We start from the raw sequence: 21,940 nt of genomic DNA on the forward strand, positions 1-21,940 counted from the left end.
AATACAAATAATGAGCACAGCTGTGAATCGGGGAGCTTTTATTCATCACAACATAAAACCAAGAACAGCTAAAGTCAGACCGTTAATGATGAACCTCACCCTCGTGTCAGCTTCTCTGAAAAGTTCAGCCCTCTTATGAGAAAGAAATGTCCTTTGTTTCTCACAGCACCACAGAATCTCTCTAACAAGTGTTTTGTGTCCACACTCGGGTCTGACTCTCTCTGAGGTAAAGTCAATTATGAGCTCAGGTTTGGCAGGATGTGTGCAGCAGCAGTGATCCTGTGTTTGAGGAAAGCTAATGAGGGTGGTCCCACAGAAGCCACAGCTGCAATTATGGTTTTTTATTCATAAAGTCTTGTGTTGTAGGAAATGACTAAACAAGCCAAGATAATTGTGCCATTTTCAGTAACAGTCTTTTACATTGCTAAAAGCAACGCGAAAGAGTTTTGCTTTTCATTTTTGTCTTCTTCTCACAGGGCGATGTTTTCACAGCAGGTGACTTTCACGCTGTTGTGGCCTTTACGATAGAGGAAGTGGAATTGGACAGGTTTAACACCTTCACTGTAGCTAAGCAAAACCTCACTGCAGAGGAGAAGAGCTTAAAGTATGTGATCTTTCTTGCATGAACTGGCTTCAGGCTTTGCACTTGAAGCATGATTTCCTCCCTGAGTTCACCAACACCAGGCTGCTTTCGTTTAGAAGGACAGAGTCACCTTGAATGAGGGTTGATGAGGTTGTTTTTTTTTCTCATTATTATTATTTATTATTTATTGGACTACAAAGTTCTACTATGAATAATATTAATTTGTGATATCACATATTGTAGTGCTGATGCTGAGACATTTTAAACTGTTGGGCAGGTGTCCCATATACAGAGGCTGTAGTTCCTCAGTGCAGCTGGCCTGGGATCGAGTCCTGATCTGGGCCCTTGGGTGCATGTCTTTCCCCACTCTCTGCCATCTCTTCTGTCTACCCGTCGAGTAAAGGCCTCTCGTACCTCCCACACACCCCAAAAAATAGATAACAAAACAAGTACAATCACTGACTCACTGTCCAAATGCTGTTATTTACTCTCTAATCTACAGTGACTTGTTTGTATTAGACACATCGATGCCCATATTTTGATTTTGTATTACGTTTTTAAAAAAAGCTTCAGTTCAGTTCAGTTCAGTTTGACAGTTCACATAAAGGTAAGCTCACTGCTCTCTTATATTAGGCCATTACTACTGAGAGTTAAAGGAATACATGGCTCAACAGAGCTGTGACTGCTCGTCTGTCTGGCTACAGCACAGAAAAGAAAATCTGGGATTGTTCTTGCTCTCCTCTTTTAAAGCTGATAATAATATAAGTTATTATTATACTATCTTTCGAGGTTAAGTAAAATTTGTCCTAGTAGAGTGCCACTTTCTTTCAAGATTTCTTAAAATACGTACCTGTGAATTAAACAAAGGATCCGGCTTCTGCGGTTCCCTTCTTTTTTAAGAGGGGTGTAAGTTCAGGAGTTATTAAGATGACCAATTTGTGTAGAAATGAATTTTAGGTAACTGTTATAATATAACAGTTATATAATATTTTGGCATAAAAAAATGAAAACTTATGGTGAATTTCAGTAAAGATTGACTTTTGTTAATGACTGATGAGGTTTAATTCTAACCAAATTAACTTAGAATTAAAGGTCACACATGTGGTTTATGTTTAGTTTGGAGAACTAAGGGAGTCAGATTTAGTGTTTGGCCTTCGGGTGGGATGGTGGGGAGGGCAGCTGCTTACATTGACACACCACCACACACAGACACACACCTGCAAGGCTAAACTTAACCAAGACAAACCAAGATTTTCTCCGACACCCAAGGAAAATCTGCTTCATGTACTGTCAGTGAGCACAAATGAAAGCTCCAACTTGCATCTGTGTTGATGTGATATGCTGACTGAAGGTCAACTAAGGTTTGGTGGAATCATTAGACAGCTACGCAAAAGATGCTGTGGGCAACAAAATAAGATACAGCAACCCACTCATGATCTTTGAATAAATACAACTGTTAGGTGGAGAGGAAAAGTTTTAAAGTGTTCATTCTGAATACTTTTAACAAATACTGACAGTTATATGATTCATAAAAACACCCTCACAGCCTCAGGCGCCCACAGGCGCTCTCTCAGATCCCGCCTTTTCACTTGAGTAGTATCTCTATGTGTCACCTTAACGGGCCCAACAACTTTCTGAGAAAAGATATCCATATCGCTGTCCCACCCACCATGCAGGGAGGAAACCTCTGTAAATTACAATCAGCCTTCAGCAGTTGTCACTGTGCTCGTGAGAGACAATGTGATGGAAAGCTGAAGCACATCCAAAACTTACACAGATGTTCCAGGATGTGCTCAGTAAGATATTAGAGGATAACACATAAGACATTCCAAGTTCAAAATAGAAAAGGAAGCAGAAAAGACTCAGCGCAGCAACAACACAGAAAGGCATTTTAAGAAATGTACTTCCTCACCAGCCTCTGTTTAAGTTTGTCAGAAGGAAGTAAGGACAGAAAAGAAAAGGTAGATCATTCATGCATGACAATCTAAACTACCTTTTCTTTTCTAGTTTTTCCCAAAACCTCACGGTATTGTGTTGAAATGAGGAAGTATAAAGCAGCTATTGCTGCTGGTCTGCTGAGAACTCTGCATGATGCAATTTCCATCCCATATGAGCACAGCCGGGGTCTTGCTGGGGGGTGTTATCTGTTTCAAAACAGGTATAGTCCTATGCTTAAAGGGATTGGCTCAAAAAGACCGTGACATCCTTTAGTGATGCAATTTTGAATATCTGTCAATTTGATTTTCATCATGAGTCACGTTGCCTCTGGTGATAAGTGGGGCAACGCTTACAGATCATAACTGCGTAATTTTCTCCCGAAAAATGTATTTGCAAGAGCCACACCTAAGTTATTCATACTGCCAAGAAAACAGGTGCTGCGGTTTACTGAAACATGTGCATGCATATGTGGAAATGCAGCATAAAAGGCATCAACACGGAGTGTATAACTCTAAAGCAGATATGTCCAAAGTCGGTCCTCGAGGGCCTCTGTCCTGCAGGTTTTAGATGTTTCCCTGCTTCAACACACCTGGTTCAGATGAAATGGATCTCTTCAAAATATTGTTAAGTTCTGCACAAGCCTGCAAATTATGAATTGATCTGAATCAGGTGTGCTTGGTCAGTATTTGGTATGAGCTCCTTTATTCTTCAACACAGCCTGAACCCTCTGAGACAAGCTTTCTGTCATTTCTTTAAGCAGTCTTCAGGAATAGTTCTCCAGGCTTCTTGAAAGACAACCCAAAGCTCTTCTTTGGATGTTGGCTGCCTTTTGTTCTCTTCTCTGTCAAGATGATCCCACACTGCTTCGATAATGTTGAGGTCCGGCCTCTAGGGAGGATTCATCCCTCGTCATTCAGCATAGCTCAGCCTTTTCTCCCTGTTCCCCTTCCTTAAGAATGGCTTCCTGACAGCCACCCTTCCATGGAGACCATTTCTGATGAGGCTTCAGTGAGCAGAGGATGCATCTCTCAGGTCTCACATCACATTCAGATACTCTTGGTAGATTTTTTGGGCCTGCTACTTCTTCTTTTGTCTTCCACTTGTCCGGTTTCCTCATTTCATTTATATATATATAATTTTTTTTACAGACACTTTTTGCAGAGTACACTATGCAGATATATGCCAAGTTGTCCATAAATAGCTCTTTGGGGATAACCTTCTTGGTGCAAAAATACGATTTTATGTCTGTCAGACAATGTCATTTTTCACAGATGCAACTAAAGAAACAAATGTCTTTGTGTCAGGCTTCTTGTATCGAAGTGCCAAAAGGTACAGTAAAGATACAGTTGGCGCTTTGCTAAGTTTTCTGTTATTTGCAGACAACACTGGTTCATCCTTGAGTTAGGTGCCCTTCTGCACACGTCTGTACTCGATATCCACTCCCCACAGTCTGCTTCATTCAAGCGACAATGATTCAGTTTAAACTCTTATGCCACAGAAAAATCAGACTACAGCACAATGAAAGACAATAAAACCTACAAAAGTGTTTTCTTTGCAAGTCCTTTTCTTTGTCTTAAAAGTCCTAAGACACAGACCTGCCCTTACATGTGAACCTGAGGTGTTCGCTGCTGCGAACAGGACAACAGTGACCTCCAGTGGATAGCCTTAAGAACTACACCATAGGTAAAGTAAAAAAATATTTATTCAACATACACCTCTCAGATTTTGCTAACAACATCAGAAACGCCTCACTAATTCATGCACACTATCAAAACAGACAACAACACTCATTACTCATCATCCGCACAGGGCTGGGTTCCTTTCAGTGGCTGGGTCGAAACGGGAACGGCATGCCCGTCATGAAAGGCTGAGCGGGGTACTGAGCGTGAGAGGCGGGATGCGTGGCAAGGGGTGTGTGTGGAGTGTGCGCAGGATGTGCAGGGAGAGTGGGGTGTGAGGCGATGGGCGAATGAGCAGCGTGTGGGCTGAAGGCAAGCGGAGGGGTGTGGATGTTGTTGTAGTACATCACTGGGCCGGACAACACCAGCTGGAGCAGACTGGAAACGCAAAGACACAAAAATATCACGTTTGGACTCATGACTGGGAAATATTAAAGTACACTCATTAAAAAACTGCTACGACTGAAAGTTGTTGTTTTTTTTAACCAACCCAAAATACAGAGTAGATGACGTCACAGTAAGAGCTGCTCTCCTTATGAGGCAGCAGATTGCAAGATAGTTCACTCGTATCATTTTTAAACTAAAACCACAAAGTACAGCGCGGGATTCTGGATAAAATAAAAGTTCCACTTTCATTAGCTCTTACTTGTTGTGAGGAAGGCGGGAACAGATGGCTCTCAGGTCGTCTGGAAAGACAAAACCAAGTGTTATGAGCACTTCCGTGCTACAGCATAATGAGACGAGCAATGGAAAAGCTGAAAGCTGGACCTGCGTACATGCCTCTGCAGGGCTACAGGAAAGGAGGAATACAAAACATCAAAGGTTTCAGTCGCTTTTCAGACACGTGGTACATAAACGAACGCCTTCCTCAAGCCGTTAAAGCGATCAGACACCGATCACACCTCAGTTATCGTTCCTCGCGCTTCACTCAGACATGTCTGTGAAAGACACGGCGTGCATGTGACATTTGCACGAGTTTGGACAAAACGCATAAAACAATAATCTTTATACATGTGGCCATAATTGAATTGGAATGGCATGCGTGCGGTGGTTGTGTAACGAGCAACATGGCAGCTAACTGTCTCGGGGTAAAATCGTGGAGTAAAGTTTGGACAGTGCCGTCACCCGTCCGATTCCTCCGATCATATGGCAGATAAGGTCACTGCTGCAGTTCACGCTCCATGCAATCTGTATAAATAGCCGGGCGGTTTTAGAAGATGTGAATAAGAAAATGTTAAATGGGGAAAAAAAATATTTAAAATCTACAAAAACCCAAAAGAATTTATACCCTTGGTTTGAGGTTTATGTGCATTAAGGTGGAATGGAAACAACTTAGTGACTCGCGTCTGACTTGGCAAATTAAAATGGTGTGACTCACCACCAGCAAACATTAAACTTATGTGACTGACCAGAACCTTCCGGTTTGATTTGATTTGATAATATCCCAGACATTATCTGGATATATTCAGAGCTTTCTCTGAATTTTTGCCGTTGTCATCGTATTTTTTTCTTCACTGAAGTTTTTTTTCCAGTTCAACAACCACTTCTTCTACTGAATTATAACCACAAGCAACGCAGCGTGCACCACCGTCCTCTGGCGGCACAACTCCGCCCAGTTTATTCACTTTAAAGCAATTAATGGAAAAGTGTCTGATTCGCATTTCTTTCTTGGAACTTTCCAAACTATAGCTTCAGACTTGCTTCACTCTTTCCTACTGAATGGAAACAGGCTAACGTGGAAAATACAACTTCATCACTGCAGCTGTTCTTTTGAAATAAGAGGTCAGAAAAGTGAACTGTGTAGTTGTCACATTCAGAACGGTTGCTCGCAGTCACCCTCTGTCCTCATATTTATTTATATGATTTGTATTAAGTGTAAGTGCATGATGATGAGTGAGCATTTCTTTTAATGTTGAGAATCAAACAATTGTAGGACGGCAAGCCACTTTTTCCTCACACAGCATTAGCCAGTATATCTTGTGCTAAATTAAAGAACATCGCCAGCTCATGCCACCAATTCCACCAAAAAACCTTCCTGGATCAAAAAAAGACTTTTTAAACCCGACCTTTTACCCCGCTTCATGTACTGAAGGAGGATCAATTTTTCAAGATGGACGACAGGATGAGCGTTTCCAGGATGCAGGTGGTCTTCAATTGCAAGAAGAATCTTGTTTTACAAAGTTTGTAAACTGATGTTCAAATGTGATTTCAAAGCCTTATTAATGCCATCTTAAGCCCAAAACTGCAGAAAACTATCATAAAAAAAACAAACAGCCTGCTGTGAAATGCTCATGCTGCCTGTGGAAGGGCAAGAATTTTATCTAAAATCCAACTCCTATTTCCTTTCCTTCCCCCACTTGTCCTTGTCCTCAACTTTTTGTACCACTCGTATCCTTCCACACTCGTACCTCTCGAGCAGAGTAGGGCTCCACTGGCCAAAGCCACCTGCAGGGCCTGTGCCAACCGGTCGAGTGCCAGCTGGGATGATACATGCGCTTCGGTGGATGATGTGTGTGTGTGTTTGTCAGTTTGGTCCAAAAGTCTGGAAAGGTCAGATGTCAGCGGGGCCAAGGACTCCATCTGAAGCAGCGCCAGGCGACCAAAAAGCCCCTTCTCATTGAGGATGGCAGGCAAAAGCATGAAGACCTACATATGGCAGAAGAAGAACAAAACAGCTTGTTAACCTTCCCTTTGCGTGCTGGAGGGTTTTGTGCTCCATAAATGTACCACCTGTGACTACACACGCACCTGTAGGACACTTAAATGGAGTGCTGAGAAGAGAGGACCTGCTTCTAGTTCACTCTGAGAGCTTCCACTGGTCAGCGCCTGCTTCTTGTCCTTCTTGTAGGCCAGCGGCGCTTTAATGCACCAGCGTACCAACCCCCCTAGTGGTGTGACATCTAAAGAGCTGATTGGCTGGCTGCCAGAGAGGGGCGTGTTCAGGAAGGTGATCAGAACTAGGCGGGGGTCCTCTTGGATCCATGACACAATCATCTGAAGGAGCTCTAGTGGAGGGGTGAGCTCCTCTGAAAGCACAAAGATGCTGTTGGCACCTCATCGCATTTTATGGAAGTTCAGTCATTCATATGTTTTGTAGTTTTGTGTTATCCCAAATTACCCGAAGAGAGGTCATAGAGGGTGGTGACAGCAGTAATAAACTGGCAGCAGAAGCGTGGGCTGGCGCTGTGGATATTCTGTAATGTGGGCACAGAGCCTGGTACCATACTGCAGTAATCGTCTACCAGCACCTGCGCCAGGCGTACGCAGTACACACGATGTGTCCTCTGCACATCACAAACACAACCGTAGGTCACAATCAGTACAGCTGTTGACAGTGAGAACACACTAATGCCTTTTTGATCCTCACCTGTAACCAAAGGGCAGCACACTCCAAGATTGGAACCCTGCCCATAGCAATTGCCATGGAAATGAGCTTGCCCAGCAGCGCCATGCGACTTTCATCTGCCTGGTTTCCCTGGAGACTGAAGAGGGCGGAGAACATAAGCTGACGGACAGTGTCTCGACTCTGCTCCTGAAAACAGCTGCACATGATCTCCAACAGCTGTAGCTCCTGGAGAGCGCTCATCCTCTGAAAGGATACACAAGACAAAAACGATTGGCTCTCCATATCTGTGTGATTACGTAGTTATATTTGACTATAAGGATTTTGTAATCATGGCGTACTCTGGTTGAGGCATTTCTGTCCTTGGGTGCGTGCAGAATGAACTCCTCGACCAGCTCCAGGGTTTTTGAGTCCACTTGAGGAGGCTGCCTCCCAGACTGCACCAGGTTACAGATGTAAATGTCCAGGTGGTACAGCAACTCCTTAGCAGCACTAAGCACATCCCGAGGCAGCAATGACTGACGAATGTCACCCATCACAACCTGACAGAAACCATTAAAAAATAAGTCCAATATAAAATATCTTTACAAAACCTTTACTACATACTTTTAAAAGCGTGCGCTGATAGATCCAGGGTGCCATGAGTGACACTGGTGTGCCAGCAGGTTATTTCAACAGCAATTAATTAAATAAAAGATGCAACATGGGTAAAAATATTGTAGATTTATCGTTGTTAAGCCTGGAAATGATGTCTTATATGCTACCAAAAGGGAAGTTAGACGAACGGAGCACATCGAGCTGTTATACAACGATACATTAATCATCTTTGTGCGCATGTCCAGCTACAAAATGAGGATGATAAAATTGTTAAAATCGTTTTAAAGCCTAGTTTTAAAGTTAAGGTCGGCGCCTGTGGTGATAAGCTCAACAGTGAGTCAGTTGGTCTCCATCCTGCTACAGCTAGCGTTAGCAATGTCAGATGTAGTGACTTTTTTCATGTACGTCACAAAGCTAACGTGCGTTAACCATCCCTGAAACATTAGTAAACACAGTTAAAGCTCATACCTCGTCCAAGGGTCCTTAATTCACTAAATATGAAAAAAATGAAGACGAGACGAGAGAATAGTTGTTCAAACTGACGACAGAGGCACTACTTCTTCTTCTGCTGCTGCTATTGTTGTATCTTCTTCCTCGGCCTTTGGCAAACAACACTATTTGCCCAACAGTCGGGATATTGCTCCTTCCTTACCGCCACCAGCTGGTAAGGAGGAGGGATAAAGACAGCAAGCTAATGAAAAAATAAACTAATATTCCATTGTGTCTGTTTGCTCACAAAATTCACATCTTCAATATTGTATAAAAGGCCAGACCGTAGTCCTTTATTATATTGCCAGAAAAAAGGGAAATGGATGCAGCAATTTACAGGTTCAAACATAAATGGAAACACAGTTGTGTAATTCAAACAAGCATGAACTGGAAGTCTGTATTTGGTATGAGCCCATTTATTCTTCACAGCTTGAACCCTCTGAGACAAACTTTCTTGCCATTTTCAGGAATAGCTCTCCAGAGCTCTTCTTTGGATGTTGGTCAAGACGATCCCACACTGCTTTAATAATGTTGAGGTATTTTGAGGTTTTACAACAGTTTCCGCCCCAAAAGTTGCAATACTAACATTTTCTGGAGTCCTCTGATTCCACCCATTCTAATTCTTCTCCTTTGTCTTACCACTTTGCCTTGACCCTTGACTGGATAAAGTGCTTTTTTTGGAATGATCATTTAGCCATTCTGGGGCATTGGTGGCCTTTTCTATGACCACTATTTCTTTATTCCAAAAAGATTACCAACTACTTATCCATGCAAAATGGAGAGTAGAGCCATGTGATTTGGCCAAATAGAGGAATTGGGATGAACTTTTTTTGTGTGTCCTTTTGCCACAGTCCAATGTGTTTCTGCATTCTGTTCCTGTGAGATATTCTCTCTGCATCATAGTCATCATGTCTTGCTTTTATGTAAAATATTTCTTGCAAGTAATAGATGTTTTGCTATTTTCTGTGGCTGAAAAAAAAACAACAAAAAAAAAACACAGGGACGCTTTCCTCTTAAATATATAGTACTGTTGAAGTAAATGTGCTGCATGCGCATCACAGCATATTCTCTTTGGTTGTGATTATCTCCCATTTTGTCCATATGTATTAAAAAAGATAAAATGAAAATCTTATTCTAACGCAATGTCAAAGAAAAGTCTATATACTGACTCATTTTGATCAGTGACAAGTAGTCATATTTATACATTTGTATACAGCACTGGGCAAAAGTTCCAAGTCCCCCCGTACTTCTTTATACTGTATATTACCATGAAATTAGGAATTTTGTCCAATTCTAACGAGCTTGAAAGTCAGTATTTGGTATGAGCACCTCCATGCTTCAACACAGCCTGAACCCTCTGAGACAAGCTATCTGTCATTTCTGTCAAGTAGTCTTCAGCAATAGTTCTCCAGGCTTCTTGAAGGACATCCCAAAGCTCTTCTTTGGATGTTGGCTGCCTTTTGTTCTCTTCTCTGTGAGGATGATCCCACACTGCTTCAGTAATGTTGAGGTCCGGGCTCTGGGGAAGACATATCCCTCCATAAGACCTGTTGGCACTGATTTTCAGTCCACTTCTTGTGTCATTTGGCAAAGCTCTGCACAGACAACCTTCCATGGAGACCATTTCTGATGAGGCTTCAGTGAACAGTACTTTTTTTTCAGTAGTCTGGTTTTTGCTGGATTTGTTCCTATTCCTGAAAGACGTGATTTATAGATACTCTTAATCTGCTGTAGTCCCCCCACCCCCCCTTTTTTATGCCTGACTTCTTCCTTTTGTCCTCTACTTGTCCACTTTTCTCGAATTATTAATGGATACACTAAAATATGCCAAGCTTTCAGCGAGTAGTGGAAATAATCCTACTGCTGCAAAAAACTGTCAAACTGGGTTATCTGTAGCACTTTCTTAGGCACAAAATAAATAGGAACAAAAAGTTTGCCTTTGAGACAGCCTGTTGTAACAAAGTGCCCAAAAGACACTGTTTAAAATGGGTTATTTGCTAAATTATCTGTTATGTGTCAGACGCTTGTTCATCTCATGAGTTGGGGTCTTTTCTGAGGTTCATGAACCGTACCGTTTTAAAGCTAACGGGTACATTTTTAAACGCATTTTTTATTCGTTAACAGTCGGGTTAGCGTTGTAGCTCAGCCTAATAGACATTACATTCACGTCAGAATTTTAAAATGAATAAAAAACGCGTTTATCTCTGAATTTCCAAACAGGAAAACAAAACATTTCCTCGAAGTGGTAATATCGTTGCAACGTTGTACGTAGCCTCGTTTTTTTTCTTTCTCCTTGATAAGTAAACACTGGAATATCAGAAAAAATGCTTAGAAGAAGTGACATTGACATTGTTTTGGACAACAATATATTTTTTGTCGGTTTTATATTTATTTTCGCTCTCGGTGGCTTTGTCAGACACTTGTCGCGTTTAAAAATATCAAACATTAACTGACATGATGAAAATCCCTGTGGTGCACTGTAATCCTTAAACTACTCACAGGCGCGCCCCCGCCAGGCACAGCACCGTTCGGATAAAAAGGGAGACGGGTTGTGCACTCTCGCTGCTGCGCGCTCCCGGCAGCACTTCGGTGTTTTGCACTTTACGGTCCCATCGGGTGATCCCAGGCACTGCTTGGCAAGCAGCCCGCAAGATGACCATCAACACCATGGCTAAAGGGGGTTGGCACCGGGAGCAAATGGTCTGCTTTCTGAAGGTAAGAGGCCGTTATTCTGAGATGTTGGTTTTATATTGTAAAACATTATATTGTAGATGCAACCAGTCCGAGAATATCCAACATATTTGGAATGTGCTCATAAATTAAAACAAATTAGCACACATATATGGACATACTGTAGTTTTGAGCACCGTTTATATCAACTTCAGACTTAAACATAAGCGCGTGCGTCTTCATTATTGTGTCAACATGCATGCTTGTGTCTGTATGTGCGCGCATCTGTGCGCCTCCCCGCGACAGATGGAGAAAGTGATTGTGGCCATGCAAGACCCTGACATGGGGATGAAGATGAGAAACCAGAGGCTCCTCATCACCGTTATTCCACACGCTATGACAGGTGTGTGTGCATCCGTTTCATGCCAGCGTGCACCAGAATCCACGTGCACGTATGGACTCACAGTTAGCAGCTTGTGTTTGTCCCAGCAGTCATACATAATACAGCAGAAAGTTCCAGTGAATGCTGTGTGTGCTTTGCAGAGGAAAGGAGGGACTTACTCTACTTTTCCTCTGAATTATTTGTCGTCTTCTGCTGTTTCACAGGTCATGATATAATTACATGGTTGCTCCAAAAGTACAACATCTGTGAGGAAGGTGAGTGCCGTGTGTGTTATAAGACTGCTGTTATTGTCTGGCGCATGTGTTGCCAGGATATGGTGTTTTCTCTGGTGATGTGGCAGGGAATTACGTGTGTAATAGGGGGTTGGTGTTTCCAGTAATCAGGAATGGGGCTGAGCCCCAGAGGGACCTGGTTTGATTAAGTCACCTGATGATGCGTGTTTGATTAGTATCCCTCTGGAGGTCCTCAGCTCAGGGGATATTAACACGCCTGAGTTAAATTAGAGGTTGGAAAAAAAAACTGAAAAATAGAAGCTCTTTGGCCCCTATTGACTCAGTGTGGACCCAAGGTGGAGAGAGTGGAGTTAGTCAGCAAAGAGCTTATGGAACACACAGCTTTTTTATTTATTTTTTATTTTTTAGGGGAGCTGTCAGTCAAGCAAGTGAGGCACTTTAACAAATGAGAGACGGAAGATTGATGAGGTGTTTCATCAACGGAATAAAGCTTTGATTTAAGAGAGCGGGTGTGTGTTTGATAGAAAAGCACTTTTCCAGTTATAACCATGTCCCAGAATCAGCTCAGTTTCAGAGCTTTAGCTCTAATAAAGTTAGTATCTCTGCCACATGTAATCACTCATGGTACAGTAATGAACAGAAATCTGCCGTCTCATAACACATATAATGTTTAACGTTTAGTGCAGATGATAGGAGGCTAATTTGATGCGGGGAGTTAATTAGATCTGGGGTGTTTCACCTCTGAAAGGCAGGCCAGTTATAAGTTTGAGACTTCTCCTTTGGTGTTTAACAGAGGCTCTGCACCTTGGCGCCATGCTGGTGCGATACGGATACATTTACCCTCTCAAAGAACCACGGTCCCTCGTGTTACGGCCTGATGAGACGCCCTACCGCTTCCAGGTCAGACGATTAGCCCTTCCACAGTATGTTTGTTCTACCCGTGTGTTAAAAAACACCCTTCTTCCACATGTCTTTTTAAACTGTCACATTCTCTGTTACAGTTTGTCTTCCTTTTTTAAACTTACTCCATTAGCCCACATTCTCCAGTAATCCCTCATCCATCTGCTACTCTCTGTTGCCACTTTTTCATAAACCGTCTTAACATTGATCTTGATTTTAAAAATAGGAAAAAATGTCACGTGTTTTAACAGACTCCATACTTCTGGACTAGTACGAAGTGGCCTGCCACAGAGCTGGACTATGGTAATGAAAACTGAAGGTGGTGGATGTATTTCTGTTTGTGATGCTAAACCAAAAAATAGAAAAATAATTGAAAAAATTGAAAGTATACCCTCTGAAGTTTTATTTATCAGGACAAAAAAAAACGTCTAGTCCCTAATAGGTCTTAAAATGAGGTAAATTTGTGTTAACACAATGCCAAGGAGGAAAGACATCAGCGATGATCTGAGAGAAGCAATTGTTGCTGCCCATCAATCTGTGAAGAGTTATAAGGCCATTTGCAAATCGTTTGTAGTCCATCATTCTACAGAGAGAAAGATTATTCAAAAGTGGAAAACATTCAAGCCAGTAGCCAATCTTCCCAGGAGTGGACGTCCCAGCAAGTTCACCCCAAGGTCAGACTGTGTAATGATCAGAGAAGCTGCAAAAAAACCTAAGAGCTACATCTCAGACTCTCCAGGCCTCAGTTAGCATGTTAAATGTTAAAGTTCATGACAGTACGGTTAGAAAAAGACTGAACAAGTATGGCTTGTTTGGGAGGGTTGCAGGAGAAAGCCTCTTCTCTCTAAACAGAACATGGCAGCACAGCTTAGGTTTGTAAAGTTACATCTGAACAAACCACAAGACTTCTGGAACAATGTCCTTTGGACAGAGCAGACCAAAGTGGAGATGTTTGCTCATAATGCACAGCAGCACGTTTGGAGAAAACCAAACACAGCATATCAGCACAAACACCTCATACCAACTGTCAAGCACGGTGGTGGAGGGCTGATGATCTGGGCTTGTTCTGCAGCCACAGGACCTGGACACCTTGCAGTCATTGAGTCCATCATGAACTCCTCTGTATACCAAAGTATTCTAGACATCTGACTGTAAGATAAAGCCAGGCTGAAAGGAGGTCGTACAACAGGACAATTATTCCAAACACAGTGGTGATAAAGGTGGTTCTACAAGCTGTTAAACATTGGGGTGCACTTAGTTTGTCAAATACTGCTTCTAAATTTTGGCTTAAGGTTTTAATAGAATAGAATAAATCCTGATACATAAAACCTTAGAGGTGACAGTGGATGTACTTTCTCTTTCATGCCAGTGTATAGATTTATATATGGTACTTAACCTTTGTTTTTCTGTTTTGTTTTCTATTCACAGCAATATATTTGGCAAAAAAGAACATAAGAAAACAAGGAGAGCTGATGGAATATGAAAAGGTGATGAAAGTGTGTGTGTGTCTCTAAGAGGCACATAATATGTGCGTACAGCATGATCACTCATGTAGGAAGGACATCGACTTAAAAGCCCTGTGTCATCATTCCCTCTTCTTCCTTTTATTCCCCCTTTTCCTTTTTTAGGAACGGTACAGTCTGCTGCACAAGAGGATCAACCACACCTGGGACTTTGTGGTGATGCAGGCCAGAGAGCAACTCAGGTACACCTGCGCGCATGCAGGCACCCACAATTTAAAACAGCACACGAATTTACCCTGTTTTTTTTTTTTTCTGTTTAGAGCATCCAAACAGAGGCGGAAGGCAGACCGAATTGTTCTAGAATGTCAGGAACAGGCTTACTGGCTCATCAACAGACCCCCGGTACGTTCAACACAACTACAACTACTCTGCACTACATTTTATTAGCATGCGTGTGTGGGTGTATATATACACACACAAAACTTAAATCTGTAATGCTTCAATGGTTCCCTCACACATATGTGACTCATCCATGACATGCACCCCCATGACTTCACAGATGCTGGGTTTTGCACCTTCCTTTGATGGTGTGGCCTGGATGGTGTTTCTCATATTTGGTATATAGAACCAGACACCTTTTTCTTTCCCTCCAAAAGCAGCTGAAACATGAAGTCATCTGACTACAGAACACATGTCCAGAGAAATTGGCATTGTTTGTGAAATGCAATTTCAGGGCACACTGCTGGATGCAGCATTGGATTGTGTTGAGTGAAAATTGTTTTTCAAAGTTTCTCCTGAGCCCATGTGGCAGCCACATGTGATCATGGTGGCACGATGTGTTGTGATGCTGTGCTGCTCGAGGGTTCAAAGGTCACGTGCATCCAACCCTTGTGTCCACCCTTTTGCTTCATCTACTTAGATTTCCTCAGACCCTGTAAATCTTTTCACCTTTTCACACGATTATGCGAAGTGGATGTGAAAGACCAAAGTTCTTTGCAATCTTGCATTAAGAAATATCTTTTTCAAACTTATTTGTGATTCTCTGATTGAGTTTGACGCAAAGGTGCGAGCCAGGACTCATCCTTGGTTGGAAAGACCTTGGTGAATGCTACTTTTGTGCACCCTCACACAAAATTTTCATCTTCTAGTGGTTTGGCAAAAGCTAAATGTATTAACAAAAGAAGGGCTGAATATCACGAAGTGGTCAACAGACATTGTTGTAAACTGGTTGGACAGTCCGGCAGGGATTAACTGAAACCAGACATGTATATGGACAAGGTTAGGTTAGGTGACAGGTGTGTATGGTTTGAACAGATTCAATAACAGTATTGAATAAAACACAATATTTGATACAATATGTTACACAACGACTATGCTATGATATATAATGCTATAATTTACCATACCATGCCAGTGCATTATATAAAAGCATGTACCATACACAATCTGTTTTTATCTTACTGTTTTAGCCACAGATTCTTCTGCTGTCTACATGAAATATTCAAACCATCTAGTAAAAGCATTAACTGACAAAGGGAGAAACCGTGAGGTGGGGGGGGCATAAAGAGAGAAAGCGAATCACTGCATCCGTTCTGAGTTACCTAAACACTGCTTTATTTCTACACTGAGACATCTGAACAGATGCATTGAATGGGGAAGGAAAGAGTTGGGAGCAAGAAATGGATGATGGAAAGAGCAGAGAGGCACTGCTAAGGAGAGACGAGCGTGACACAGACGAGAAGTGTTTGTTGCAGGAGGGACTCCATCTTGTCTTGACCTTATAAATTAGGTACGAGGGCATGGAGAAAAAGAAAGAAACCTGGGAATAAAAATCAGAGCTGGTGATGTGGAAAGCTCAAGGAAGGTTAAGTGCTCGCTAACACGCATGCTCTCATCAGGCTCACACACATCCCGTACAAACGCACACGACACACACACTATACTTCAATGTAACTGAATGTACACGTGCATTTTTTTTTTCAGCCTGGGGTGCATAATGTGTTGGACATGGGCCTTGAGCGACCAAATAACTTCAGTACGAGAGTCACTCTGGTCAGTTATTTTTCTCTTCGTCCTATTCAAATGTAAAGTTGTAACACTCCCTGTGCGTAACTCTCCTTCTCATTTCCACCCTTCGTGCTTCTGGGACTGTTTTCAAAGTAAGTGCGGAGCACTAAGTATAGTGCTGATATTGTGCTATTTTTAAACGTAGAAAGCAGTGTTAAACATGCAGGACCTGGCATGACACGAGTGGCGTCTGCAGTCTGCAGGTGTTTTTTAGAACAATTGAAATAACATCAATGAACAGAATTCGATACCTATTATGTTATGACATTGTCAGACTATGCCCTGTTTTCATATGTAGAGCCATCACAGGAAAGCACACAGAGAGCCATATTTTGACTATAAGTGTAAATCTGGTGACTGCACTGTGAACACATTCGACGTGGCCTTCTGTGATGACAATGTCTTACTCTTTGCAGAACTAGAACAGCGACTATTACAAAAAAGAGGTAAGTGACGCCGCCACTCTGAGCGCAGTGTTGACATTTGTCTTGGTGTGTCACATTTGCGCGTCTCTGCCTTTGTTAACAGATTGAAGCATCCAGACGGGCCCTCGGAAGAAACCGCGTAAAGTCCTCCATCTGCTTAGAAAGGCATGTGTCAGTTTGGTGAAGGCTCACTGGCACACACACAGATAACACATAAGATCTAATGGATGTGCTACTGTCTGAACTGAATTCTTCGTCTTCCTGCACGCACGCACACACACACACACACACACACACACACACTGAGCTTAGTGCTCCTGCTATGAGAGCCTCTAATGGATGCTTCCTGGGGCAAGTTAGAATTAGTGGCCATTAACTGTTATGATCTGCTGCACTAATACAATAAATCTATGTGTGTGTGTGTGTGTGTGTGTGTGTGTGTGTTTTTGTGTGCATGCGTGCCTGTGCATTTGAGCAGCTTTGTGAAATACAGCGAGCAGTACCAGAACCATGATCCCATTATGCAAGGCTGCCTTCCCAGTAACCCTTGGATCTCTGATGACACAGCATACTGGACAATGAATACAGAAATGTGAGACACTTTACAGCAACACTCCGCACACAGTTCGATGTTTTGTTGCAGTTAATGTACAGTTCGAGCAAAATGATTCCCACACATGCAAACATTTTCATGAAAAGAGAATTTTCATTTGACCAATGACTTTTTTGGGCTAAAACGTGTCATGAACAAGTGATAAAGGACAGGAGGAGGATGATATATTTGAAGCATTTCTCTGTGTTTTTTAAGTTTTTTCCTGGAAATAATAAATATTTTGTCCACAGGCCATTCAAGGCCGGGCAGATTAAACTAAAGCAAATAAATTATACAAAGCCAAATTCAAAGGACAGCGGGGAAAACAGAGCAACAATCTTGGCGACGCAAAATGAACAACTAAATCATTCTATACCCGCTATGTCTATGTTGGCCAATGAAATTTTTAAGATGGAATGCCTGCATTATACCCGACAAGCTTAGAATATTAGCTCGCTTTACCACAACTTCTGTCAGAGTGGAGTGATGCCACTGTCGCCATCAGGCTCTTTTCCCAATCAGTCGAAGCAAAATGGGACACCACCAGGTGCCACCGGCTACATTAAAGTGGCTAAAATGACATTTTAAGTCATATTTATTTATGGTTATTGATGCAGAAACAAAAAGCTTTAGCAAATAGTGCAGAGATCTGAGCTCACAGCCACTCTGCAACTGCTCCTCTCTCATGAAAAAAGACAAAAAAAACCTAAACTGGCAGTATCTCCTGCTTTATGCTTACCAGCTTCATTTTCTCTTTGAGGGGACAGGAATGAATAGATGGAAGAGAGTGCTGTGATTTATGACTAAAAAGGTACAGTGTAAGGTTGGTCCTCGGCCCCTTGGTCGGTCGGCATCTGTCAGCTGTGGCTGGGCAACTGCAAAACACCGAGAAATTAGTATATGAGCTATTTTTGTACTTTTGCTGGAAAATCAAGACTGCCTGAGGTTTTCCTTTAGAATCCTAGCATCATTACCAGCTCTAACACACTGGCATACCGTCTTTTTTTGTCATGTGTTTGTGTTATTTTCAGCCAGAAGACACTGCATCATCGAATAAGAGAAAGAAAAGACACAATAAATCAAAATGTGGCATGGGATTGAGCAATTAGCGGCTCAAATATACCATTCGTAACATCATGGTGTTTGCATCCATCTATTATAATTTGCGTCATAGTGTGCGTTTCTTTGTTTAGGGTGCCTGTCCCGACACGGCTTCGAGTGGAGCGTTGGAGCTTCAGCTTCATGGAGCTTCTCAGTGACGCCATGGGTGGGAGGGAGTTCATGACCTACCTGGAGAAAGAGTTTAGTGGTGAGAAACAGTGGCAGCAATGTTGGATATTGCATGGCAAAAAAAGCTGTTGCATGGCAATTTCAGATGAAGCACGCCTCTGTTTACCGAGTTGAGTCTGATTCACGTTGGTACAGAGTTCTACAGCGAAAAAGAAAAAAAGTTACTCGCAATAACTTTTAATTGATTCTCACTCTTGACTGAGAGATTAACTCAGAGGATTGAAATAAGTAGATAGAGAAAAACAATCGGAAGGAGAGAGGTTTAGTCCCAGGCAATTATTAAAGTATACCACAGAGGAAAGCAGAACATTGGCGGGGGAGGGATTTGTCTATCCATGCATATCGTTTAAAATATTTCCACAGAGACCTTCATGCTATAAAAAGTTTCTCACTGTGTGTCATTTCCACTTGCATCATTGTTTCCTTCACCTCAGTGTGTGTTTGTGTCTCTGCTCTCAGCGGAGAACCTGTATTTCTGGCAGGCATGCGAGGACATTCGACACGGAGAAAGTTCCAAGATCATAGAGAAAGTGGAAGAAGTTTACAAGTGAGTGTGTGACCTCCCTAACCAGCTGAAATCCTTTTACGTGCTTACGTTCAGCTTCATCGTGTGACAGCCACACTTTTTGCTATCTAGAAATTTCCTGGCCCCTGGAGCAGCCCGTTGGGTCAACATCGACAGTAAGACCATGGATAAAACTTTGGAGGGGATCAAACGGCCGCATCGCTTTGTCATGGACGATGCACAGATGCACATCTACTTCCTCATGAAGAAGGTCTGGTTCCAGCTGATCACCCCAGACTCCTACAATTTTGACTACACAACTTTTTTTTTAAAAATGAAGGAATTTTGGGAAATATACATAGATCATCCGTAACATTACGACCATCCCTGAAATATAGAGCAGGTGCTTCTTTGGTCACCTAAAGACCCCCTAACCCATCGAGGCATGGACTTCACTAGACCTCTGAAGGTACGCTGTAGTAAAAGCCCCACAGATCTGACTTGTGGGTACATCCCACAGAGGCTTGATTAGATAGATATTTAGGAAACAAACGTGTTTTGTGGTCCTAAAACAATTCTTGAACCATTTTTGCAGTACGGCTCGGTGCGTCATCCTGCTGAAATCCTGACTGGGCTACACCTTTCACCAAGGGCTAGTAGGACCTGTCATTAGAGGTGTACCCCTCCACAGCACCGTGTCAAAAGTAGCACACCCTTTCAACCAGCTAAATGTAACATCCTTATGAATGACAGGACCCAAAGAACATTACCCAAAACATCACACTAACCCCATCAACTTGTGCTCTTCCAGTAGTGCATCCCCACATGCATCAGCCCATGACCACATGGACGATTTTCCTTTATTTGACCACAGGAACATTCAATAAGACGTAGAGTAGTGGAGATACTGTGACTGTGGAATTTTTTTTCTACGTCCAACACATGGACTACAAGAACAGAATGTTCACTTGTTGTCTAATATATTCCCCCCACTGCCTTGCACCAAATTTCTGTTTTAAAAAAAAGTTGATTTTCTTCTTTTCTTCATCTTTTGTTGGGTTGTTGAGACTGTGTTTTCTGGCTTTGGACGACTAACTCGTGCTCACAGAAGCACTTTTTTGGGAAATATGCTTGTAGACTTTCTTCGTTTGATAAGAAGACTGATATCACTCAAATTAGCGAGTTTTGCATTTGCGAGCCCACAATTGAATAGAGCCAAGCTTGCTGTTTCATCCTATTGGTTTTATGCTAACCCTCATGTTGTTTCCAGCTTCGTGTTCGTTCTATCAGCAAAGAAGTGAATTAATTTATTTCATAGTGCAAAAAAAATGTTGGTTTCTTCAACTCTGTCATTTTCAGGACTCTCTTGCTTGTGACATCTGGCATTTGTGTTTGGGATTAATGAATTTCTGATTTACTCTTTCTCACAATCTTCTACTGAACTTCATGTTTTCCCATGAGCGATAAACTGACCTGTACATGCGTGTGTGTGTGTGTGTGTGTCTAGGACTCTTACCCGAGGTATCTTAAATCTGACCTTTACAAAAACATGCTGGCCAAGGCTATTGTTCCTCAGGAAACCAAGAAAAGGTAAAATTTAACACTCATTGCCACCCAATTCTCCTTTCCTAATGAAAACAAGCATTACGTTAATGACTTCCTCTACGTCCTGTCAGTGTCTTCCCCTTCATGAGACGCCAGCGGCATTCTAGTCCTTCCCCCGCTCAGGCCGTCACCCAGGCAACAGAAGAAGATGGGCGTGCTAAGGGGGCAGATCAAGCAGGTACCAACTCTGCAGCCAGCTCCCATGTCTGATGGAGGGCCCCCCTCATAAAAAAAAAAAAAGAAGCGTAGGACTCAGTCGCAGTCTACGTTGTTTCAGTCGATCACCACAGCAACCATCCACAGAGCTCTCTTCTGCTTCCTGTCTTTCAAGTCAGAGGCAGAGCTCCTCTGTCATCACTTCAACATTCACAGAGCTTTAATTTAAGCGTAATTTCAGCGTTCACACCAGAGCGACAGCTCATTTAAGCTAGCAATAAGCGGCAGAGAAGGCGCGTTTAGTGCAACTGTTAAAACCTTTATTGCTGCATCCTCATCAAACGTCTGCATCCCATCTCAGTTCAAACAGTGTGTTCATTTGTTTTAGATGTCATCCCTCATTTATAATCTTCCTTTCTTTCTCAACGCATCAGATATATTGGAAATAAAGTATATTCTGTAAGTAATTTGCAGGTTCTGGTAAAAGACTTCTATTTAGTGAGATACTTGCCTCAGCATGTCTGTGATTGCTGTACGGTTTGTTTGCCTGGTTCATCTCATGCTGGAGCTGCACATTGTGATGTGTTGTTGCTGTTAATTTTGCTCAAGCATGTTTTCATCCCAATAAAGTGTCACAACTGCAGTCAGTGTCGTGTTTGGCCTCAGCTCTGCGTGCTCGTGAATATCATCGTGCAGACCTGCAATCAGGCTTTCCCGCGATTTTCTTTTTTCTTTTCATTCACATTACACACGTTTTTCTGTGCAAGAATGCGTAGAAACTCACGAAAACACAGATTTGTTACAGTGCATAAACAGTTTCTACTGAAAGCGGTCGTGTGGTTTGTTTGGGGATTTTATCAAAGCTCAGTTGTTTGAGCTGTGCCTCAAACTATAAAAGGAACAATTGCTTTGAAGTATTTGATTATGATACTTTGATTATTAAACCATTCCTTTAGCTCTCTCTAGATGCTACAATAACAAATATCAGCCACAGTGTATGGT

The 21,940-nt window shown here is 42.2% G+C and overlaps 2 protein-coding genes across 2 annotated transcripts; one reads left to right on the top strand and one right to left on the bottom strand.

Moving 5' to 3' along the window:
* Positions 1 to 4,230: 4,230 nt before the first annotated feature.
* On the bottom strand, positions 4,231 to 8,714 carry ints15 (integrator complex subunit 15). The gene is made up of 8 exons (XM_072363479.1): positions 8,609 to 8,714; positions 7,885 to 8,085; positions 7,568 to 7,789; positions 7,319 to 7,484; positions 6,949 to 7,226; positions 6,609 to 6,846; positions 4,847 to 4,886; positions 4,231 to 4,578 (listed from the first exon to the last, which is right to left on the bottom strand). The coding sequence occupies exons 2-8, from the start codon at positions 8,077 to 8,079 to the stop codon at positions 4,344 to 4,346; spliced, it is 1,374 nt and encodes a 457-aa protein (XP_072219580.1). The 5' UTR covers positions 8,080 to 8,085; positions 8,609 to 8,714; the 3' UTR covers positions 4,231 to 4,343.
* A 2,531-nt stretch (positions 8,715 to 11,245) lies between these two features.
* Positions 11,246 to 21,569, top strand: rgs11 (regulator of G protein signaling 11). Its single transcript, XM_072363698.1, is given in 17 exon segments — positions 11,246 to 11,344; positions 11,606 to 11,702; positions 11,906 to 11,956; positions 12,729 to 12,835; positions 13,087 to 13,138; positions 14,264 to 14,322; positions 14,464 to 14,540; positions 14,619 to 14,700; positions 16,282 to 16,350; positions 16,782 to 16,811; positions 16,894 to 16,955; positions 17,269 to 17,382; positions 18,576 to 18,691; positions 19,132 to 19,219; positions 19,310 to 19,448; positions 20,685 to 20,767; positions 20,854 to 21,569. Coding segments are annotated over 17 exon segments (1,428 nt in total). The 5' UTR covers positions 11,246 to 11,281; the 3' UTR covers positions 20,993 to 21,569.
* The last annotated feature ends 371 nt before the right edge of the window (positions 21,570 to 21,940 follow it).

This window comes from Leuresthes tenuis, unplaced genomic scaffold (assembly GCF_036924035.1).
Source record: "Leuresthes tenuis unplaced genomic scaffold, fLeuTen1.0.hap1 SCAF_14, whole genome shotgun sequence".
In the NCBI taxonomy this organism is placed as follows: Eukaryota; Metazoa; Chordata; class Actinopteri; order Atheriniformes; family Atherinopsidae; genus Leuresthes; species Leuresthes tenuis.

What these genes read in the sequence shown, in the direction of transcription:
- ints15 (XM_072363479.1), bottom strand. Translation starts at nt 8,079, where the DNA reads ATGGGTGACATTCGTCAGTCATTGCTGCCTCGGGATGTGCTTAGTGCT. An exon ending in CCTCTATGACCTCTCTTCGG is followed by an intron (nt 7,227 to 7,318) that starts GTAATTTGGGAT and finishes TTGTGCTTTCAG; the next exon opens with AGGAGCTCACCCCTCCACTA. An exon ending in TCCATTTAAGTGTCCTACAG is followed by an intron (nt 6,847 to 6,948) that starts GTGCGTGTGTAG and finishes TGCCATATGTAG; the next exon opens with GTCTTCATGCTTTTGCCTGC.